The sequence below is a fragment of the Kickxella alabastrina genome (assembly GCF_025024165.1).
Source record: "Kickxella alabastrina strain RSA 675 chromosome Unknown BX661scaffold_8, whole genome shotgun sequence".
In the NCBI taxonomy this organism is placed as follows: domain Eukaryota; kingdom Fungi; phylum Kickxellomycota; class Kickxellomycetes; order Kickxellales; family Kickxellaceae; genus Kickxella; species Kickxella alabastrina.
The window spans coordinates 530,125-543,910 of NW_026251479.1; the positions used below are offsets into that span (position 1 = coordinate 530,125).

Sequence of the window (13,786 nt, forward strand, 5' to 3'; positions counted from 1 at the left end):
GCATTTGTACTTGTCAGCTAAATCTTGAGCTCTTCTGTGTGAGTGTTTTTTGATTGTTTTGCGAATAGCGGCGCCATGAAGGCGTGCGATTTTGGATTTTGAACAGCCGCTTTGAGGCCCATATTTAATATCCATGTGTCCGCGACTAAACCCGTTAATCCACTTTCTAACAGTTGATATAGAAGGTGCGTCTGTGCCGTAATGCCAATGTAAAATTTGAGGAATTTCCAGTGGCTTCTTTCCCTCCAAATAAAAAGATCTAATCAAAAAATGATATCCAATATTTGCATTATGTTTAGGCAGTCATTTTAAGAATTATAAGTAACAAATATCAAATTCTCAAAGTTGCGCAGAAGAAAAAGAAGATAAGCTGGGAATGCGTGCAGGGGTGGAAAATAACTCTACAGAATAAAAACAAAGACCAAAAATATAAAAAATATAAACATTATATTTTTATTAGTGACATCTATTCTCCAGCGCACTTCTGGCCCGCCTTTATTATTTATCCACTAATCGACAAGATAATTTCAGGGATATATGCATTTTCCCCACACTTCCTGGGCTCCGTTATAATCGATTTAATGGCTCATATTTTTAGCGAATTAACGGACAGATTTGCTTTGCGACAGATGCATACCAGTCGCCATGTGGGTTATTGGTTGCATGAATTTCTCATAACTAAATTTAGATTTTACAAGATTATACACGGCTTTAATTAGCATGGTAGGGTAAAGATACACATGTAATTGCACGGGTTTTCTTTAGCTGAGCGAGTATACCGAGCCAACACAAGGTAAAAATTGACTATGATTTTATGAAGCTATGTGTATAATTTGTGCATATAACCTCCATTGTGCGACGCTTTTTTTCTAAAATATTATTACATTACAAATGTTTTTTTTATTTTTTATTTTCCAATGTTTTTTTCTCAAAACAATATATCTAAAATTTTCTACATTATGATTAGCACTCACAGATTGAAAGATACTGCTAGTGCTAGTGGGACATCTCCCTCGGAGCACAGATACGGAAATTACATCTTAGTGCCTCGTGAAGGTTGTCGTGGCAAAACCGCTTTGCATAGCAAGGTCAGAAAACCGGTTCAAAAGCGCAAGCGGCTCAACAAGAAGAACCGTTTGAACTGAGCAAAGGCACACAAAGATTGGACAGAATCAGACTGGGACAACGTCCTGTGGACATGCGAGATCATCATTGAGGTCAACAACCCCAACACACCACAATATTTTTGGGTGGGTCCAGGAATTAATCAGGATCTGACCGGAGTGGAGATATTTTCAGACAAGGATTATCACTCGGTTATTATGTGGGCCGCATTCAGCGCTCACGGCAGGGTTCCTCTGGTGCGTCTGAAGAAGCGATTGAATCACACTACTATAAGGATTTGTTGAATGAGCATCTGCAACCAGCACCTGACTGTATGCATATTCCGAGCGGGGCCAAGCCGATATTTTAGCACGCCAATAACCCTGCACACACCAGAAATGATGTCAAATATCGGCTCCACGATCGTAATACCAAAGTATTTGATCGGCCGTCTGTGTCATCGGATTTCAGCCCCATTCATGACCTTTGCTCACAGATGAAATGTGAGTTGAGATATGCTGTCAATGATCATTTGCTCACTAACGGCAAACTGCTCAATATGGCGCATAATTTTTGGAATAACATTTCGAAAGAGACTCAGAGAGTGCGCCCATTCAATGTATGATCACATCAAGAAGGTCATCAGAGCCAAGGGCCACATTTTCCCAAAAAATATCCTTAAAATGTTTCATTTTTGGCTTGAATTTATGTATCACTTTGCTCTCAACATAACATGTATGAGGAATATTTCTTGCCAATATTATATGTATTGAAATTTTGAACCAAAACATGATGATTTGGTGATCTGTTCTGATCGACGAGCAAAACGACATGTGACGAGCATCTGTTTTTATTGCCATTTTTCTTTATGATTTGCAGTCTGCACTTTAATATTTTGTAACACTGTTCTCTTTCTGTTTTGCGCATTCAACCAACAATTTTGCATTATTTTTGTTTATAAATTGCACATTTTCTCTTCCCTCCCCCATTCTACCACGCTCGCGATGAAGGGGCCAGCATAACACAACATTAGCCACGACCAGTATTACCAACAGCAAAAAAACCCAGACAGATATATTTATATTTTCCCAGCCTCCATGAGCAAGTACACCGTGTGTGTTCCTGGGTACGGCGCCGCCACGGCAGATACCATCACATCGCTCCAAATAAACAACTCAAGTTTCAGGCAGCTCGTCGAAAGGGCAATTTCAGGGTGGGACGCACCTAACAAGCAGAAATCCGCTGGACCTGGCCGCCAACCCGGCACAATATGGCTGGATATACACTCGCCCTCGCAGGGTGACATTGACGCTCTGGCAAGCATATTCAACATTGATTCTGCTAGCGCACTCCGTCTTTCGCATAATATTGGCGATCGAGCGGTGGATCCGGAGTGCAAGGCAGCGGACATGTCGTTGTACCTGTGCTGGGCCGAGACGACGGCCAGCAAGGGAAGTGCTGCGCATTATTTCTCACACGGGACTATCAATCCTGCAGATGGTTCCTTTGAAGCTGGCGATGTGCTGGTTGCCGATGGCTCGACGGCGGCGACAACGATAGTAGGTGACATTTCGGCTTCAGGTGCGAGTGGACGGCAGCGGCAGCAGCAGCAGCAGCAGAGCTGGACCGGTGGGTATTTTCCAGTACCTCCTTGGCTCCAGCCCAGTGCAACCCAGGTGCTCAGCCGCTTGGACCTTAGGAAGCGGCCGAAGAAAACAAAGGCTGGCGAGCCCATCATGAACCCAGCAGGCATAGACTCCATGCGACAGCAGCGCATGAAGCAGCTGCTCGGCATGTTTTCGAAACCGACGGTGGTCAACAAGGAGCGAACGCACGCCGTGCTGAAGCGCTGGGGGCCAGGGCATGAGCATGGTGGCAGGAGGTGCTGAACTCGGCAGACAGCAGGCAGAGTGCACCCAAAGGGCCAACTGTGTTGCTGAGCAGCTCACCAGAGAGGCACGCGACTTGATCGGTACCAGATCGTGCAAGTGTGGACGTGCGGGCCAGTTGTATTGACATTCCACAGGGCAGAGTCGGTGGCGGTGACCCGGGTTATGCGTGAGCTGGCGGTGCAAGATCCCCGCCTGCTGAAGGTCGCCCCGCTGGCCATTGTCGAGGGCCTGGTCGACCACTGGATATACAAGGTGCAAGAGTGCCTGCAGGTGGTCAAGGGCTACACTGACAAACTGGACCACGATCTGACGCGCCCCGTGCAGAACCCCTCGGTCGAAGCAGCCACCTGGACGCCGGTTATCGCGCGCTGCCGCAAGGCTGCGCTAGCACTCCTGCGGCGCTGCCAAGTCAACGAAATGGTGCTAAGCCAGCTGTGCAGCACTGCCAACCTAGTCTTTTCGCCGTCACATTCCAAGGCCGACGCCCTAAGCGACAGGGCGCTGCTGCCGTTCGGGCGCAAAATGACAATGCGTGATATCGCAGGGCACAACCCAGTGCAGCGGCTGGGCGTTCTACAAAACCAACTGTTTGTATCGCATACGACGCGCGTGCAGTACAAAAAGGCTGAGCAGCGGCTCTCGCGGCTGCACACGATTCTTCTGGATCGCCAGCGGCTGCGGCTCCTGTCGACGCAAAAGGATATCCACAAGTACTTCCGCACGCTGGTCACGGTTGAGCTGGTGTTCTTGCCTATTGAGCTGTGGTACAATCTGGACAATCTCAATGGCATTACTACGCCTGGAAAGCTGCAGCCGGATCTCAACGACAATGAGGACTTTGGGTTTACTGTGATGGGGATATTGGTCTGGGCTGCAGTAGCCACGCTGCTGTATGCCATTTATGTGAACTTCTTTGAGCGCAAGCCTGAGACTCTGCGCATGGCCAATATTGCGAGCATGCACCGCAGGCAGCGCAAGATCCGCATGTACAGGCAAAAGGGCGCTGGCGAGGTATCGGCAGTGGTGGGCTGGCGCAGGCTTTGGTACGCGCTCAGCGGAAAATAAAATGTAATAAAACAATCTGTTGTCGCTTTGTGTGTTGGGCATCAAGGCGAGCTGATTTTTTGGTCCATTATTCCTGTGGTCCCCAAATCCTAAACTTGGCACGCATTCTCTGCGTTCCGGCTGCATTCGCTTTCATTAAACTGCGAACGTGTTGCAGCGAGTTTTGTGCCTTTCGATTTTTCTTTCTGAAAGGCGTCTTTCAAAAAACAAGTAGAAAAAAACAAGATGGACAAGTGCAGCCTCAACATTTATTGTTTTCTCTCTTTTTATTAGCGGTATTGTTTTTTTTGTTTTTCTATTATTTTTGTTCTTGTTTGTATTCGAGAGGGGAAAAGCTTGCTTTCCGCCTTGCGTACGCACGGCACGCACATACATTCGGAAGTAGAGGCGGTTTAAGCATATTCGCTTGTCGCTTCACAATACACTTTGATTATTCACCCTTATTACCCTTTTTTGCATTCCATTTTTGGAAAAAGAAAAAAAACTCGACGAAAAGGGGTGCACTACCCCGGTTAACCACAAGACACCCCTCACACCTTTTCTTTTATTATTTTCGTCTTATTATTATTATTGTATTTTCACCCTAATAATGATTAGTTTTCGGAGCCCGCTTTTTCGATTCCTGCTCCTAGCACTGACGCTGGTCGGACTTTACGGGCTGATACACGTAAACTACGACGCAGCCAGCGACTTTATCAGCAGCAAGAAGCTCGAGCCATACCGGCGGCAAGTAAGCTACGAGCCGGGGGCGCCCAAGCCGGTCAACGGGTGTTTTGCCGTGCTCGCTCGCAACCAGGACTGGCGCTCCCTGCGCGAGTCCATGAAGCAAATGGAGGACCGGTTCAACCACCAGTTCAACTACCCGTACGTGTTCCTCAATGACGAGCCGTTCTCTGAAGAGTTTAAGAACATGACCCGGTCGATGACCAATGCAGACGTCCACTATGGGCAGATTCCCAAGGAGCATTGGTCGTACCCGAGTGGATTGACCAGGACAAGGCGAAGGAGAAGCGCAAGGAGATGGTGGCCAATAAGGTTATGTATGGCGGGAGCGAGAGCTATAGGCATATGTGCCGCTTCGAGTCCGGGCTGTTCTTTAAGCACGAGCTTATGCAGCAGTTTGACTACTATTGGCGGCTGGAGCCTGGAATCAAGTACCTGTGGATATCACGTATGACCCGTTCCTGTACATGAAGGAGCGCAAGATCCGGTACGGGTGGACTATCGGGATCTACGAGCTGATGGACACTGTGCCAACACTGTGGGAGTCTGTTAAGAAGTTCATAGCGCATAACCCGGATCTGATTCCTGCGCATAACTCCCTCTGGTGGGTGTCCCGAGACAACGGCACGTCGTACAACGGGTGCCATTTCTGGTCCAACTTTGAAATCGCCGATTTGTCGTTTTACCGCAGCGAGGCGTATACCAAGTTCTTTGACTTTTTGGACAAGGAGGGCGGCTTCTTTTATGAGCGCTGGGGCGATGCGCCGGTGCACTCAATTGCTGCTGCTCTGTTCTTGCAGAAGGAGGAGGTGCACTGGTTTAATGATATTGGGTACTTGCATCCTGGGTGGCAGCATTGTCCGAGCGGTGACGCGTGGGTTAAGAATAGGTGCACGTGCGATCCGAATGACAAGGACAGGACTATTACGGCTGCTGGGTGGGGCAAGTGCTCGCGTGAGTGGGAGCTGCTTCCGGACACTCCCGCAAAGTACCGCAAGGCCCGTGTGGACTGAAGAGCCAATGATTTTTCGTATTGTAATCTCAATCTCAATTTTTTTATATCCATCACAAAATCACATCGAAATTATTTTTCTTTTACATTGCCAGAGGAATTCCGGGTTGGAATGAAACAAAACAAGAAATTTACCGCTGTCGCTGTTTTTTTATTAGTTAACCCAACCCCACCGGCTTGACGAAACCCCGATTGACGATTGGCTCTTGTCATTTTCACGCCTTTTTTATGCGTATCGCCGTAAGCACAAGGGTGCAGAGTCGTAATCAGCTTGTAAAGCCCAGAATGCACGATTGCATTGAGATCGCGCCACTGGCCCCCCTATAAACAACCCGTACACAAACCCATCTTATCTCTTTTTTCTTCTTTTCCTTACGTACATATTTTTTAAAAAACCTTTTTTTTCTTACCTTTATAAAATTCAAAAAAAATGCCTTATACTTCAGGAAACGCTGCGGCCGGAGCCAAGCTCTTCAAGACACGTTGCGCACAGTGCCACACTGTTGATGAGGCCGGTTCCAACAAGGTTGGACCCAAGCTTCATGGACTTTTCGGTCGTCAGTCAGGGCAGGTCGAGGGTTTCCAGTACACTGAGGCTAACCAGAAGAAGGGTGTTGTTTGGGATGAGCAGACTCTTTTCGATTACCTGGAGAACCCCAAGAAGTACATTCCTGGAACCAAGATGGCCTTTGCCGGCTTCAAGAAGGAGAAGGATCGTAACGATGTTATCGCTTACCTGAAGGACTCGTGCAAGTAAAATGTGTCGCTCTTGTTTTGTTTATGATAGATAACACAGAGTATACTCTTTTTCCCCCATTGTTTTAAATATATATCTATTTTTCTTGTTCTTTATTGAAATACCACATTTGCCTTTGTAGATTTTGTCTAGACCGTATAGACCTCTAAAAATCCCAGGACTGTTATCAAAATCATTTCCCCCTCTCTTCCTTTCACTGAGCGATAAAAAAGACTGCAAAGATTTAGCGCGAGACAATAATAATAACGCAAAATATTCTCACCTTGGTTGGGGTAGAGGATGGAGGAAAAATACAATAAAAATATTTCTCTCTTTATTTTTAATTGGCAATCGATTGCACAAAAAAAATCACACTTTCACAATGTAATTTGATTATATCATACGATATATTCTTGAAAAAGATTAGAAAAATGAAATAACAGGTTTTTTTTAAAATTTTCAATGCCTGCGAGAATCAGTCTTGTTTGCCACGGTGGTCTTGTGCAAATTGGCCAAGTAACCAGTACTAGCTGATGAGCTCTCAGAATTACCAGCAGCAGCACTCGATGACATGCCGCCCACAATGGCCTTGGCCACATCAACATCCTCCTCGCTGCAACTTCCTCCCCCTCACCCACCGCAACATCTTTATTCGCCGAATCAGCCCCCCTGTCTGCGATACGGGCGCTGATTACCAGCAAACAACTTCTGCACATCCTCCAGCTTAAGCCCCTTAGTCTCTGGCACGACCAAGAAGACAAACACCAGGCCAATAAGCAGAATACCGGCATAGAGCCAAAAGGTGCCCGACGCCGTAATGTGCAAAGTCATAGTGAGAAAAGTGACGGAAATAATAAAGTTACTCACCCAATTAGTCGCCGTCGCCAAACTACCCGCTTTACTGCGGATTCCCTGAGCAAAAATCTCGGACTGCACGAGCCATGGGACGTTGCCGAGACCGACGGCGTAGAGGGCGACGTAGAAAATCAGAGAGGCAAGCGCCAGCCATGTGCCGGCCTTATCCCGAGACGTAATGGACTCGCACATGTCCGTCAAATCCCCAAACGCACTATCGCCCTTAGTTGTACACATGAGGGATCCCGGCGACCACCCGCACTTGTCGTCCAGTGTGCAGGCGCCGCACTTAACATACTCTATACATGAATCCTTCGTAATCTTGACCAGCCCGACGATAAAAATAAACGCAATACCCAGGAGTATCAAGCCAATAATCATACCGACAAAAGATATGAGCAGCAGCTTGCGCCTACCAAAGCGATCAATAATGGTGATCGCCACAATGGTCATGATCATATTGGTGGCAGCAATCGCAATAGAGAACTGCGTCGCACTTTTGGTGCTCCCGAACCCGGCCATTTTCAGGATCGTCGCCGAGTAGTACATTGCCGTATTGAACCCGCTAAACTGCTGCATCAACTGCAGAACACATGCGACTATCAGTGGTTTCAGGTTGGTTGCGCGCAGGAGGTCGATATAGCGGGTGGCGTTCTCTGTGCGCATCGACTGCCGCATACTCTCGAGCTCATCATCGACTATACTCTCGGAGACGTTCTTGCCGTAAATCCGCTGCAAAATGGTTTGCGCCTGGTCCTCCTTCCCACGGCGAATAAGTACACGGGGTGACTCAGGTAGCCATGGAAGCAGCAGAGTTGGACGGCTGCGGGGAATGCCGAAATTCCAAACATCCACCGCCACCCGTTATGCACATCAGTCAATGCCCATGCCAGAAGATACGCTATCAGTTGGCCGCCGGTAATAGCCAAAACATTAAGAGTGACTAGGCGGCCGCGGAACTCCTTCGGGGCTAGTTCGCCAATGTATATTGGCACGACCATGGAGGCGGCGCCGACAGCGAGCCCGACGACAACGCGGCCGCCGATCAGAACAGAGTAGCTCCTGGAAAAGGCCATGATGAGGGCCCCGAGGATAACACGAGAGAGGAGAGAAAGGTGATGGTTTTGCGACCCCAGCGGTCGGCGAAGAACCCGGAGAAAGGCCGCCGACAATGGCGCCGAGTGTTGTGCCGCCGACAATAAACTCTTGCTGCGTACTGCTCAGGTTCCACTCGTCTTTGAGCACCACGAGGGCTCCGGAGATCACGCCCGTGTCGTAGCCAAAGAGCAGCCCACCGATGGTGATGCAGAACACTACGAAGAATACAAACCGTGGTGGTCTCGCTGCCATGTCAATTGGGGTTGTTATTGGTGGGTGTCCTAGAGAGTATTAATATGGTGGGTATAAAAGAGTTATTAATTAAATTGAAGGGGATAAAAATAGAGAGATAAACAAACACTAGGTCGGGTTTTTTATGTGTCCAATATTTTTTTTGACTTTTTGCTGCACTTTACATTTGGGGATGAAGGCTCAGTTTGAGAGACTGGTGCGAAATTGTGCGACCGTCTGCTTAGACTACAACAGAAATTCCAAACGGAAAAAGGAGGATTGGTGGAGAGTGTTGGTAATTTGTTTGGGATTAACGCTCCGAACTGACGCACCAAAAATGGATTTAAAAGGTAGTTGTTGCCTAATTGAGCATCGTTTGACTGTTCTAATTGGCACAGAATCCACATTGGGAGCACTGATCCTAAACAAGATTGATATATTCGTGCGTGTATGCGGGGAGAGGAGGGCCGAATCATCGAAGGAAAAACCTGGGCCAAATGGCTGTGTCTGAGGCGTACCTTTGTATCCAATTCATTTTCGTGTGATATAGGTGAATTGAGAGGTGAGTGAATATTTGTATGGCTGACAATATCATGGTCGATATTAGCTGCGTGTATATTATCCCCTGGGTGGAATATCTATGATTAAAGTACACTGCTGTGTATGGGTTTTTGTCAGACGGCAAAAAAATAGAGATGTAAGAAATATTTAGGGTTGTAAAAAACAAAGAAACAAAAAAAGAAAGAAAACGCGAACAATATTTTATGATTAATTTTTCACTTACAAATGCATTCTTCGCGACATTGGTTACCACATGACGCGCAGTTATCAATACACCCCCCTCCCCCAAAAAAAACTGTACCATGAAGTTGAATTATATTTTTTATTTTGCATGGCCTACTCGATTAACGTATTAGGCAGATTATTAGGAGTTTCAGATTAAAATCACACTGGATTTTGAATTTGTCATCCATAGCGAAATAAAAAAGAAAAACACAAGGGGTCCATGACGCGTATGGATTAAAAAGCAGCTTTGATTGCATCATTCGCATCAAAAATTATGTCGGAATTTTTTACTCCGATTATGACAAATCCCTAACCACAAAGAACGAGCAGTATAAAAGTAGCACAAGAAAACCGTCGACATTTTTTCCAGGCCCATTTTTTCTTCAAAACATTTTCATCTTTAACTAACAACATTTACAACTTTCAAATTAACAATGTCTTCGCTCGCCTACCCCTATGAGGAAAACATCTACACGCTCTACTCCAACGCCAACTGCCCCTTTGCGCAGCGCGCCCTGCGTGCTTTTACATAGCACAGGTGCCGCACAAAGTGATCGAAATCGATCTCACCAACAAGCCCGACTGGTACCACCTTGTCAACCCGCAGCTCAAGGTGCCCGCCCTGCGCACGCCCTCCGGCACAATCCTCATTGAGTCCCTTGTTCTCTCTGAATTCGCCGCCGATCAATTCCCGGACTCCCACCTGCTGCCCTCGGACGCCACCGAGCGCGCACAACTGCGCCTATTCGTGGAGATATTCTCCAGCCGGATTATCCCCAATATCTTTGGCTCACTGCGCGGAACGAATGCGAAGGAGATTGAGGAGAAGAAGGCGGCGTTGTTGGCCGGGCTCAAGGAGGTCAATGATGAGCTTGTGAAGCAGTGGGAGCGCATTGGGGGCGATGGCGCGCTGTGGCTGGGAGACAAGGTGTCGTTGGCGGAAGTCAACACTGTGTCCTTTTATAATCTGCTGGTTGCTGTCGAGCACTACCGCGGGTTTGCTGTGCCTGATACTGACGAGTTTGCTGCGTTTCACAAGTGGGCCGCAGCTTTCACTAAGCTTCCGGCGTACACTGAGTTCAGGGTTGATGATGACCAGGCCATCAACAAGATGAAGAAGTTTGTGCCCGAGGCCAACTAGTTTTTTTCTTCTTAAATTTCCATTGTTTCAATTATTATCATCATCTGTATCTAATCAAATCTGTACTGGAAAGCCCTTTTGTAGTACATCTGCATGAGGCGTGGATTGTCGAAATTGTGGGCTGTCCGTGAGGCGTTAATTTGCTGTCCCCACAAGCTGAACATTCCACACCAAACGTATAAATTAAAATTACAACATTTTTTAATATCAATGGCTTTTTCAGTCTATCATCCATCCATCAATATCAGCATTCATTGTCGTCGCAACACTCAAAATAAAACAAGCTGCACAAAATGTCCGGAGGAATCGGACCGCAAATACCAGCAGACATTGCGGCGAAGCTGGGCATAACCCAGAACCCAGCATCACAACTACAAGAGGAGGACACAGTGCCTCTGACCACGAAGCCATCGGCCCCAGGATGCCACCACATGCCATCGGCCCTGCCGCGCCCTCCACCGCCAATCCTACCAGTGACAGCGACAGTGGCAGCGACTCTGATCTCGTCGGGCCGTCCATCGCCCTCGCCGGCTACACCGAATCCGATGCCGCCCAGCAAACCCTCGACACAGTTGAATCACGCATGTGCCGGCAAGACAAAGCCAACCAAACCCCCGAGGAAGACAAGCGCGAAGAGTGGATGCTCCTCCCACCATCCGTCGAAAGTACATCTGCGGTGCGCGGAAGCAAGGCAGGCAAAAAGGGAAGCATGGTGGCACCACTGTTCGATAAAAGCTGGACGGAGACGCCCGAGGAACGCAGGGCGCGGAAGAAAGGCAAGGGGCGGAGCGGGAAGTGCAGGGAGACGGAGGTGGAGGAGGAGACACCGGGGATGCGCAAGAAGAGGATAGAGGATGAGGAGAAGGGAAGGTGGGTGGAGGAGTATAATCGGACACAGAGGCCCAAGAGCCTCATGGAAATGCACCTGCTTGCGAAGGATGAAGACAGGGAAAGGGATCCAAAGAAGAGGAGGGGGAAGGGCCGCGATGGCGATCGGAAGAAGGACGGCATAGGGGCGAGAAGAGAGACAGGCATAGGGGCGGGGACGAGGAGAATGACGAGGAAGGCGATACGTGGAAGCGCAGAGATTCGACCGGTCTCGCGACCTGAGCGCCGGCAAGGTCGATGAGCGCAAGCAGCGCGAGCTACTCAATACCATGGGCTTTTTGACCGACAAGTATGCGCCGAGCAAGGGAGGGTCGTTTATGTAACCATTGAGTAACTGTGAGCCAGTATTTTATTTTTTTATTACTCCGCATTTGATGTGGAATTCCCAATCACGCTATAAATAGACGCACACCCTGGGTGCATTTGCGGAATGGAAATAAAAATATCTCAATGTTATTGTTTTTGCAAAAAAAACAGAAACTAAAAAAGAACAGTACAGTGGAAGAAAAATGAGCGACAAGAAACAAGAAAAAAGATGAGGAAAGGCCAAACAAGTCTGCCAAAAAGCAACCAAAAAATTACGAGCAAAAGATTTTTGATCGGAAAAAGTGTGGCTTTCACGGGTAATGCAGACAAAATGTTACAACCATTCCTTATAGCTTTCGCTCAGCACTGAGTTTAGTTAGCAGAGGCAGTCGCAGATGGCGCAGATGGCACAGCAAGCAAGCAGCGACTTGCAGCATCCACCGCAGCATCCATCGCAGCAGCCCTCTTCCTTTGGCTGGTTGACGTAGACGATATGAGAAGGCTGAGCACCCTGATATTGTAGTTGTTGGGAGGAGGAGGGGGAGGCATATAGTGGCCCTGCTGTCCGTGAGGGGGACCGTACTGGTCAGGTTGTCCGCTGTATTGTTGACCCGGAGGTCCGCTGTATTGTTGACCCGGAGGTCCGCTGTAGTGGTGACCTGGTGGCCCACCGTATTGGCCTTGTTGCGGCTGGTAGCCACCGTTGAAGCCACGCTCGCCATCAGGTCCGAGGGCGCTCTGTGGTGGGTATCCTGCAAGTCCTTGTCCATTGCTATGTAAAAATATTAAAATTAGTATATAAAGCTGTATAGAAAAAAAAGCAATGAAAAGAAGAAAAAAAGAGGCGACAGAAATAGCTGTACTTGCTTTTGTAGCTGCATTTTCTGCCTTTGTTTTTCTTTTCTCCCTCCTTTCCCCACCCAAAAAAGAAAAGCTCGAGAAAAGGCTGCTAAACAGAAAATAGGGAACATTCACTGGTATTTGACCAATAAAAAAGCGTCATGTTTTTTTAGATTTTTATTGCGTGTGTGTGTGTGGTATGTGCCTGGAAAAATCAGCGGCCAAGAAAAGTCAGAAATCAAGTCAAGTCGAGATTTTACTCGCTTTCTGATTAGTTGATCTGCAATCATTGATAAAAATATCTTTACATGGTTGTGATGGCAGTTGGAGTTTATTTCTTTTTCAATTCGTTTGAAATATACTCTTTTCTATCTTACAGACAAAATTCCAACTTGTTTTTTCCAATCAAGAATGATTCCAATCAGTCAGCGGTTTGTCGCTTCGCAGTCTGCCCGGTCATGCGCGCGCGCGCTCAGCACCTCGCGTCTCGTGCAGTCCCACATCGGCAGCTCCCCGATCAAATACACAAGCGAAGTGAAAATCCAGCACATCCCCACAGCCTTCAGCACCACTGACTCGCGCTTCTTCGAAAGACCACGCTCCAGGTGACTGGACCCCTGGGCACCCGCACAATGCCCATTGAGCCCTACGTCAAGCTTGATTTCGTAAAATCCAAGATGTCGGTGGCGACACCGAGCTGCTTATTAGCGTGGAGAACAGCGAGTTGAAGAGGCAGAGGCAGATGTGGGGCACGACTCGGGCGCTGATTAACAATTGTGTTACAGGTGTGACTGAGGGGTTTAGCGCTACTTTGAGGTTTGTCGGTGTCGGTTATAGGGCTGCTTTGGAGGGCGGGAGGCTGGCGTTGAGGCTCGGGTACAGTCACCCAATTAGCATGGAGATTCCCGAGGGACTCAAGGTTACGGTGCCGGTGCCTACGCGTGTGCTTATCAGCGGGTCGGATCTGCAGCAAGTCAAGCTGTTTGCTGCAAAGGTCCGCGAGTGGAAGAAGCCCGAGCCGTATAACCAGAAGGGTATTTTTATCAACGACGAGACTATCCGCAAGAAGGATGGCAAGAAGAAGTAATTTTTATATATACTTGAGGGAT

The 13,786-nt window shown here is 47.9% G+C and overlaps 8 protein-coding genes across 8 annotated transcripts; 6 read left to right on the top strand and 2 right to left on the bottom strand.

Moving 5' to 3' along the window:
* Positions 1–2,840: 2,840 nt before the first annotated feature.
* Positions 2,841–4,061, top strand: BX661DRAFT_170418 (uncharacterized protein; the record flags this gene model as incomplete). Its single annotated transcript, XM_051533620.1, has 2 exons — positions 2,841–2,986; positions 3,131–4,061. 2 exons carry the CDS (start codon positions 2,841–2,843, stop codon positions 4,059–4,061), a joined length of 1,077 nt encoding a protein of 358 aa, XP_051392531.1.
* Positions 4,062–4,324: 263 nt separating this feature from the next.
* Positions 4,325–5,880, top strand: BX661DRAFT_181062 (nucleotide-diphospho-sugar transferase). Its single transcript, XM_051535615.1, has 2 exons — positions 4,325–5,041; positions 5,217–5,880. Exons 1-2 carry the CDS (start codon positions 4,651–4,653, stop codon positions 5,795–5,797), a joined length of 972 nt encoding a protein of 323 aa, XP_051392532.1. The 5' UTR covers positions 4,325–4,650; the 3' UTR covers positions 5,798–5,880.
* A 249-nt stretch (positions 5,881–6,129) lies between these two features.
* Positions 6,130–6,630, top strand: BX661DRAFT_181063 (cytochrome c). The gene has a single exon (XM_051535616.1). It carries the CDS (start codon positions 6,227–6,229, stop codon positions 6,551–6,553), a length of 327 nt encoding a protein of 108 aa, XP_051392533.1. The 5' UTR covers positions 6,130–6,226; the 3' UTR covers positions 6,554–6,630.
* A 562-nt stretch (positions 6,631–7,192) lies between these two features.
* Positions 7,193–8,737, bottom strand: BX661DRAFT_170421 (uncharacterized protein; the record flags this gene model as incomplete). The annotated part of the gene is made up of 2 exons (XM_051533621.1): positions 7,193–8,119; positions 8,519–8,737. 2 exons carry the CDS (start codon positions 8,735–8,737, stop codon positions 7,193–7,195), a joined length of 1,146 nt encoding a protein of 381 aa, XP_051392534.1.
* A 1,045-nt stretch (positions 8,738–9,782) lies between these two features.
* Positions 9,783–10,697, top strand: BX661DRAFT_181067 (glutathione S-transferase). Its single transcript, XM_051535617.1, is given in 2 exon segments — positions 9,783–10,021; positions 10,036–10,697. 2 exon segments carry the CDS (start codon positions 9,937–9,939, stop codon positions 10,641–10,643), a joined length of 693 nt encoding a protein of 230 aa, XP_051392535.1. The 5' UTR covers positions 9,783–9,936; the 3' UTR covers positions 10,644–10,697.
* A 30-nt stretch (positions 10,698–10,727) lies between these two features.
* Positions 10,728–11,961, top strand: BX661DRAFT_181068 (uncharacterized protein). Its single transcript, XM_051535618.1, has 3 exons — positions 10,728–10,770; positions 11,027–11,525; positions 11,731–11,961. The coding sequence occupies exons 1-3, from the start codon at positions 10,737–10,739 to the stop codon at positions 11,852–11,854; spliced, it is 657 nt and encodes a 218-aa protein (XP_051392536.1). The 5' UTR covers positions 10,728–10,736; the 3' UTR covers positions 11,855–11,961.
* BX661DRAFT_223993 (uncharacterized protein) lies at positions 11,962–12,701 on the bottom strand (the record flags this gene model as incomplete). Its single annotated transcript, XM_051538897.1, has 2 exons — positions 11,962–12,419; positions 12,449–12,701. Coding segments are annotated over 2 exons (459 nt in total), but the record flags the coding sequence as incomplete, so codon positions are not given.
* A 299-nt stretch (positions 12,702–13,000) lies between these two features.
* On the top strand, positions 13,001–13,782 carry BX661DRAFT_181071 (50S ribosomal protein L6). The gene is made up of 2 exons (XM_051535619.1): positions 13,001–13,282; positions 13,386–13,782. The coding sequence occupies exons 1-2, from the start codon at positions 13,089–13,091 to the stop codon at positions 13,762–13,764; spliced, it is 573 nt and encodes a 190-aa protein (XP_051392538.1). The 5' UTR covers positions 13,001–13,088; the 3' UTR covers positions 13,765–13,782.
* Positions 13,783–13,786: the final 4 nt, after the last annotated feature.

Coding starts and splice junctions, on each gene's coding strand:
- BX661DRAFT_181068 (XM_051535618.1), top strand. CDS start 10,737: ATGAGGCGTGGATTGTCGAAATTGTGGGCTGTCC. Junction 10,771..11,026: donor GTCGAAATTGTGGGCTGTCC/GTGAGGCGTTAA, acceptor CTACAAGAGGAG/GACACAGTGCCTCTGACCAC. Junction 11,526..11,730: donor AAGGGAAGGTGGGTGGAGGA/GTATAATCGGAC, acceptor GGAAGCGCAGAG/ATTCGACCGGTCTCGCGACC.
- BX661DRAFT_181063 (XM_051535616.1), top strand. CDS start 6,227: ATGCCTTATACTTCAGGAAACGCTGCGGCCGGAGCCAAGCTCTTCAAG.
- BX661DRAFT_181067 (XM_051535617.1), top strand. CDS start 9,937: ATGTCTTCGCTCGCCTACCCCTATGAGGAAAACATCTACACGCTCTAC.
- BX661DRAFT_181062 (XM_051535615.1), top strand. CDS start 4,651: ATGATTAGTTTTCGGAGCCCGCTTTTTCGATTCCTGCTCCTAGCACTG. Junction 5,042..5,216: donor GGAGCATTGGTCGTACCCGA/GTGGATTGACCA, acceptor CCTGGAATCAAG/TACCTGTGGATATCACGTAT.
- BX661DRAFT_181071 (XM_051535619.1), top strand. CDS start 13,089: ATGATTCCAATCAGTCAGCGGTTTGTCGCTTCGCAGTCTGCCCGGTCA. Junction 13,283..13,385: donor TTCGAAAGACCACGCTCCAG/GTGACTGGACCC, acceptor GCTGCTTATTAG/CGTGGAGAACAGCGAGTTGA.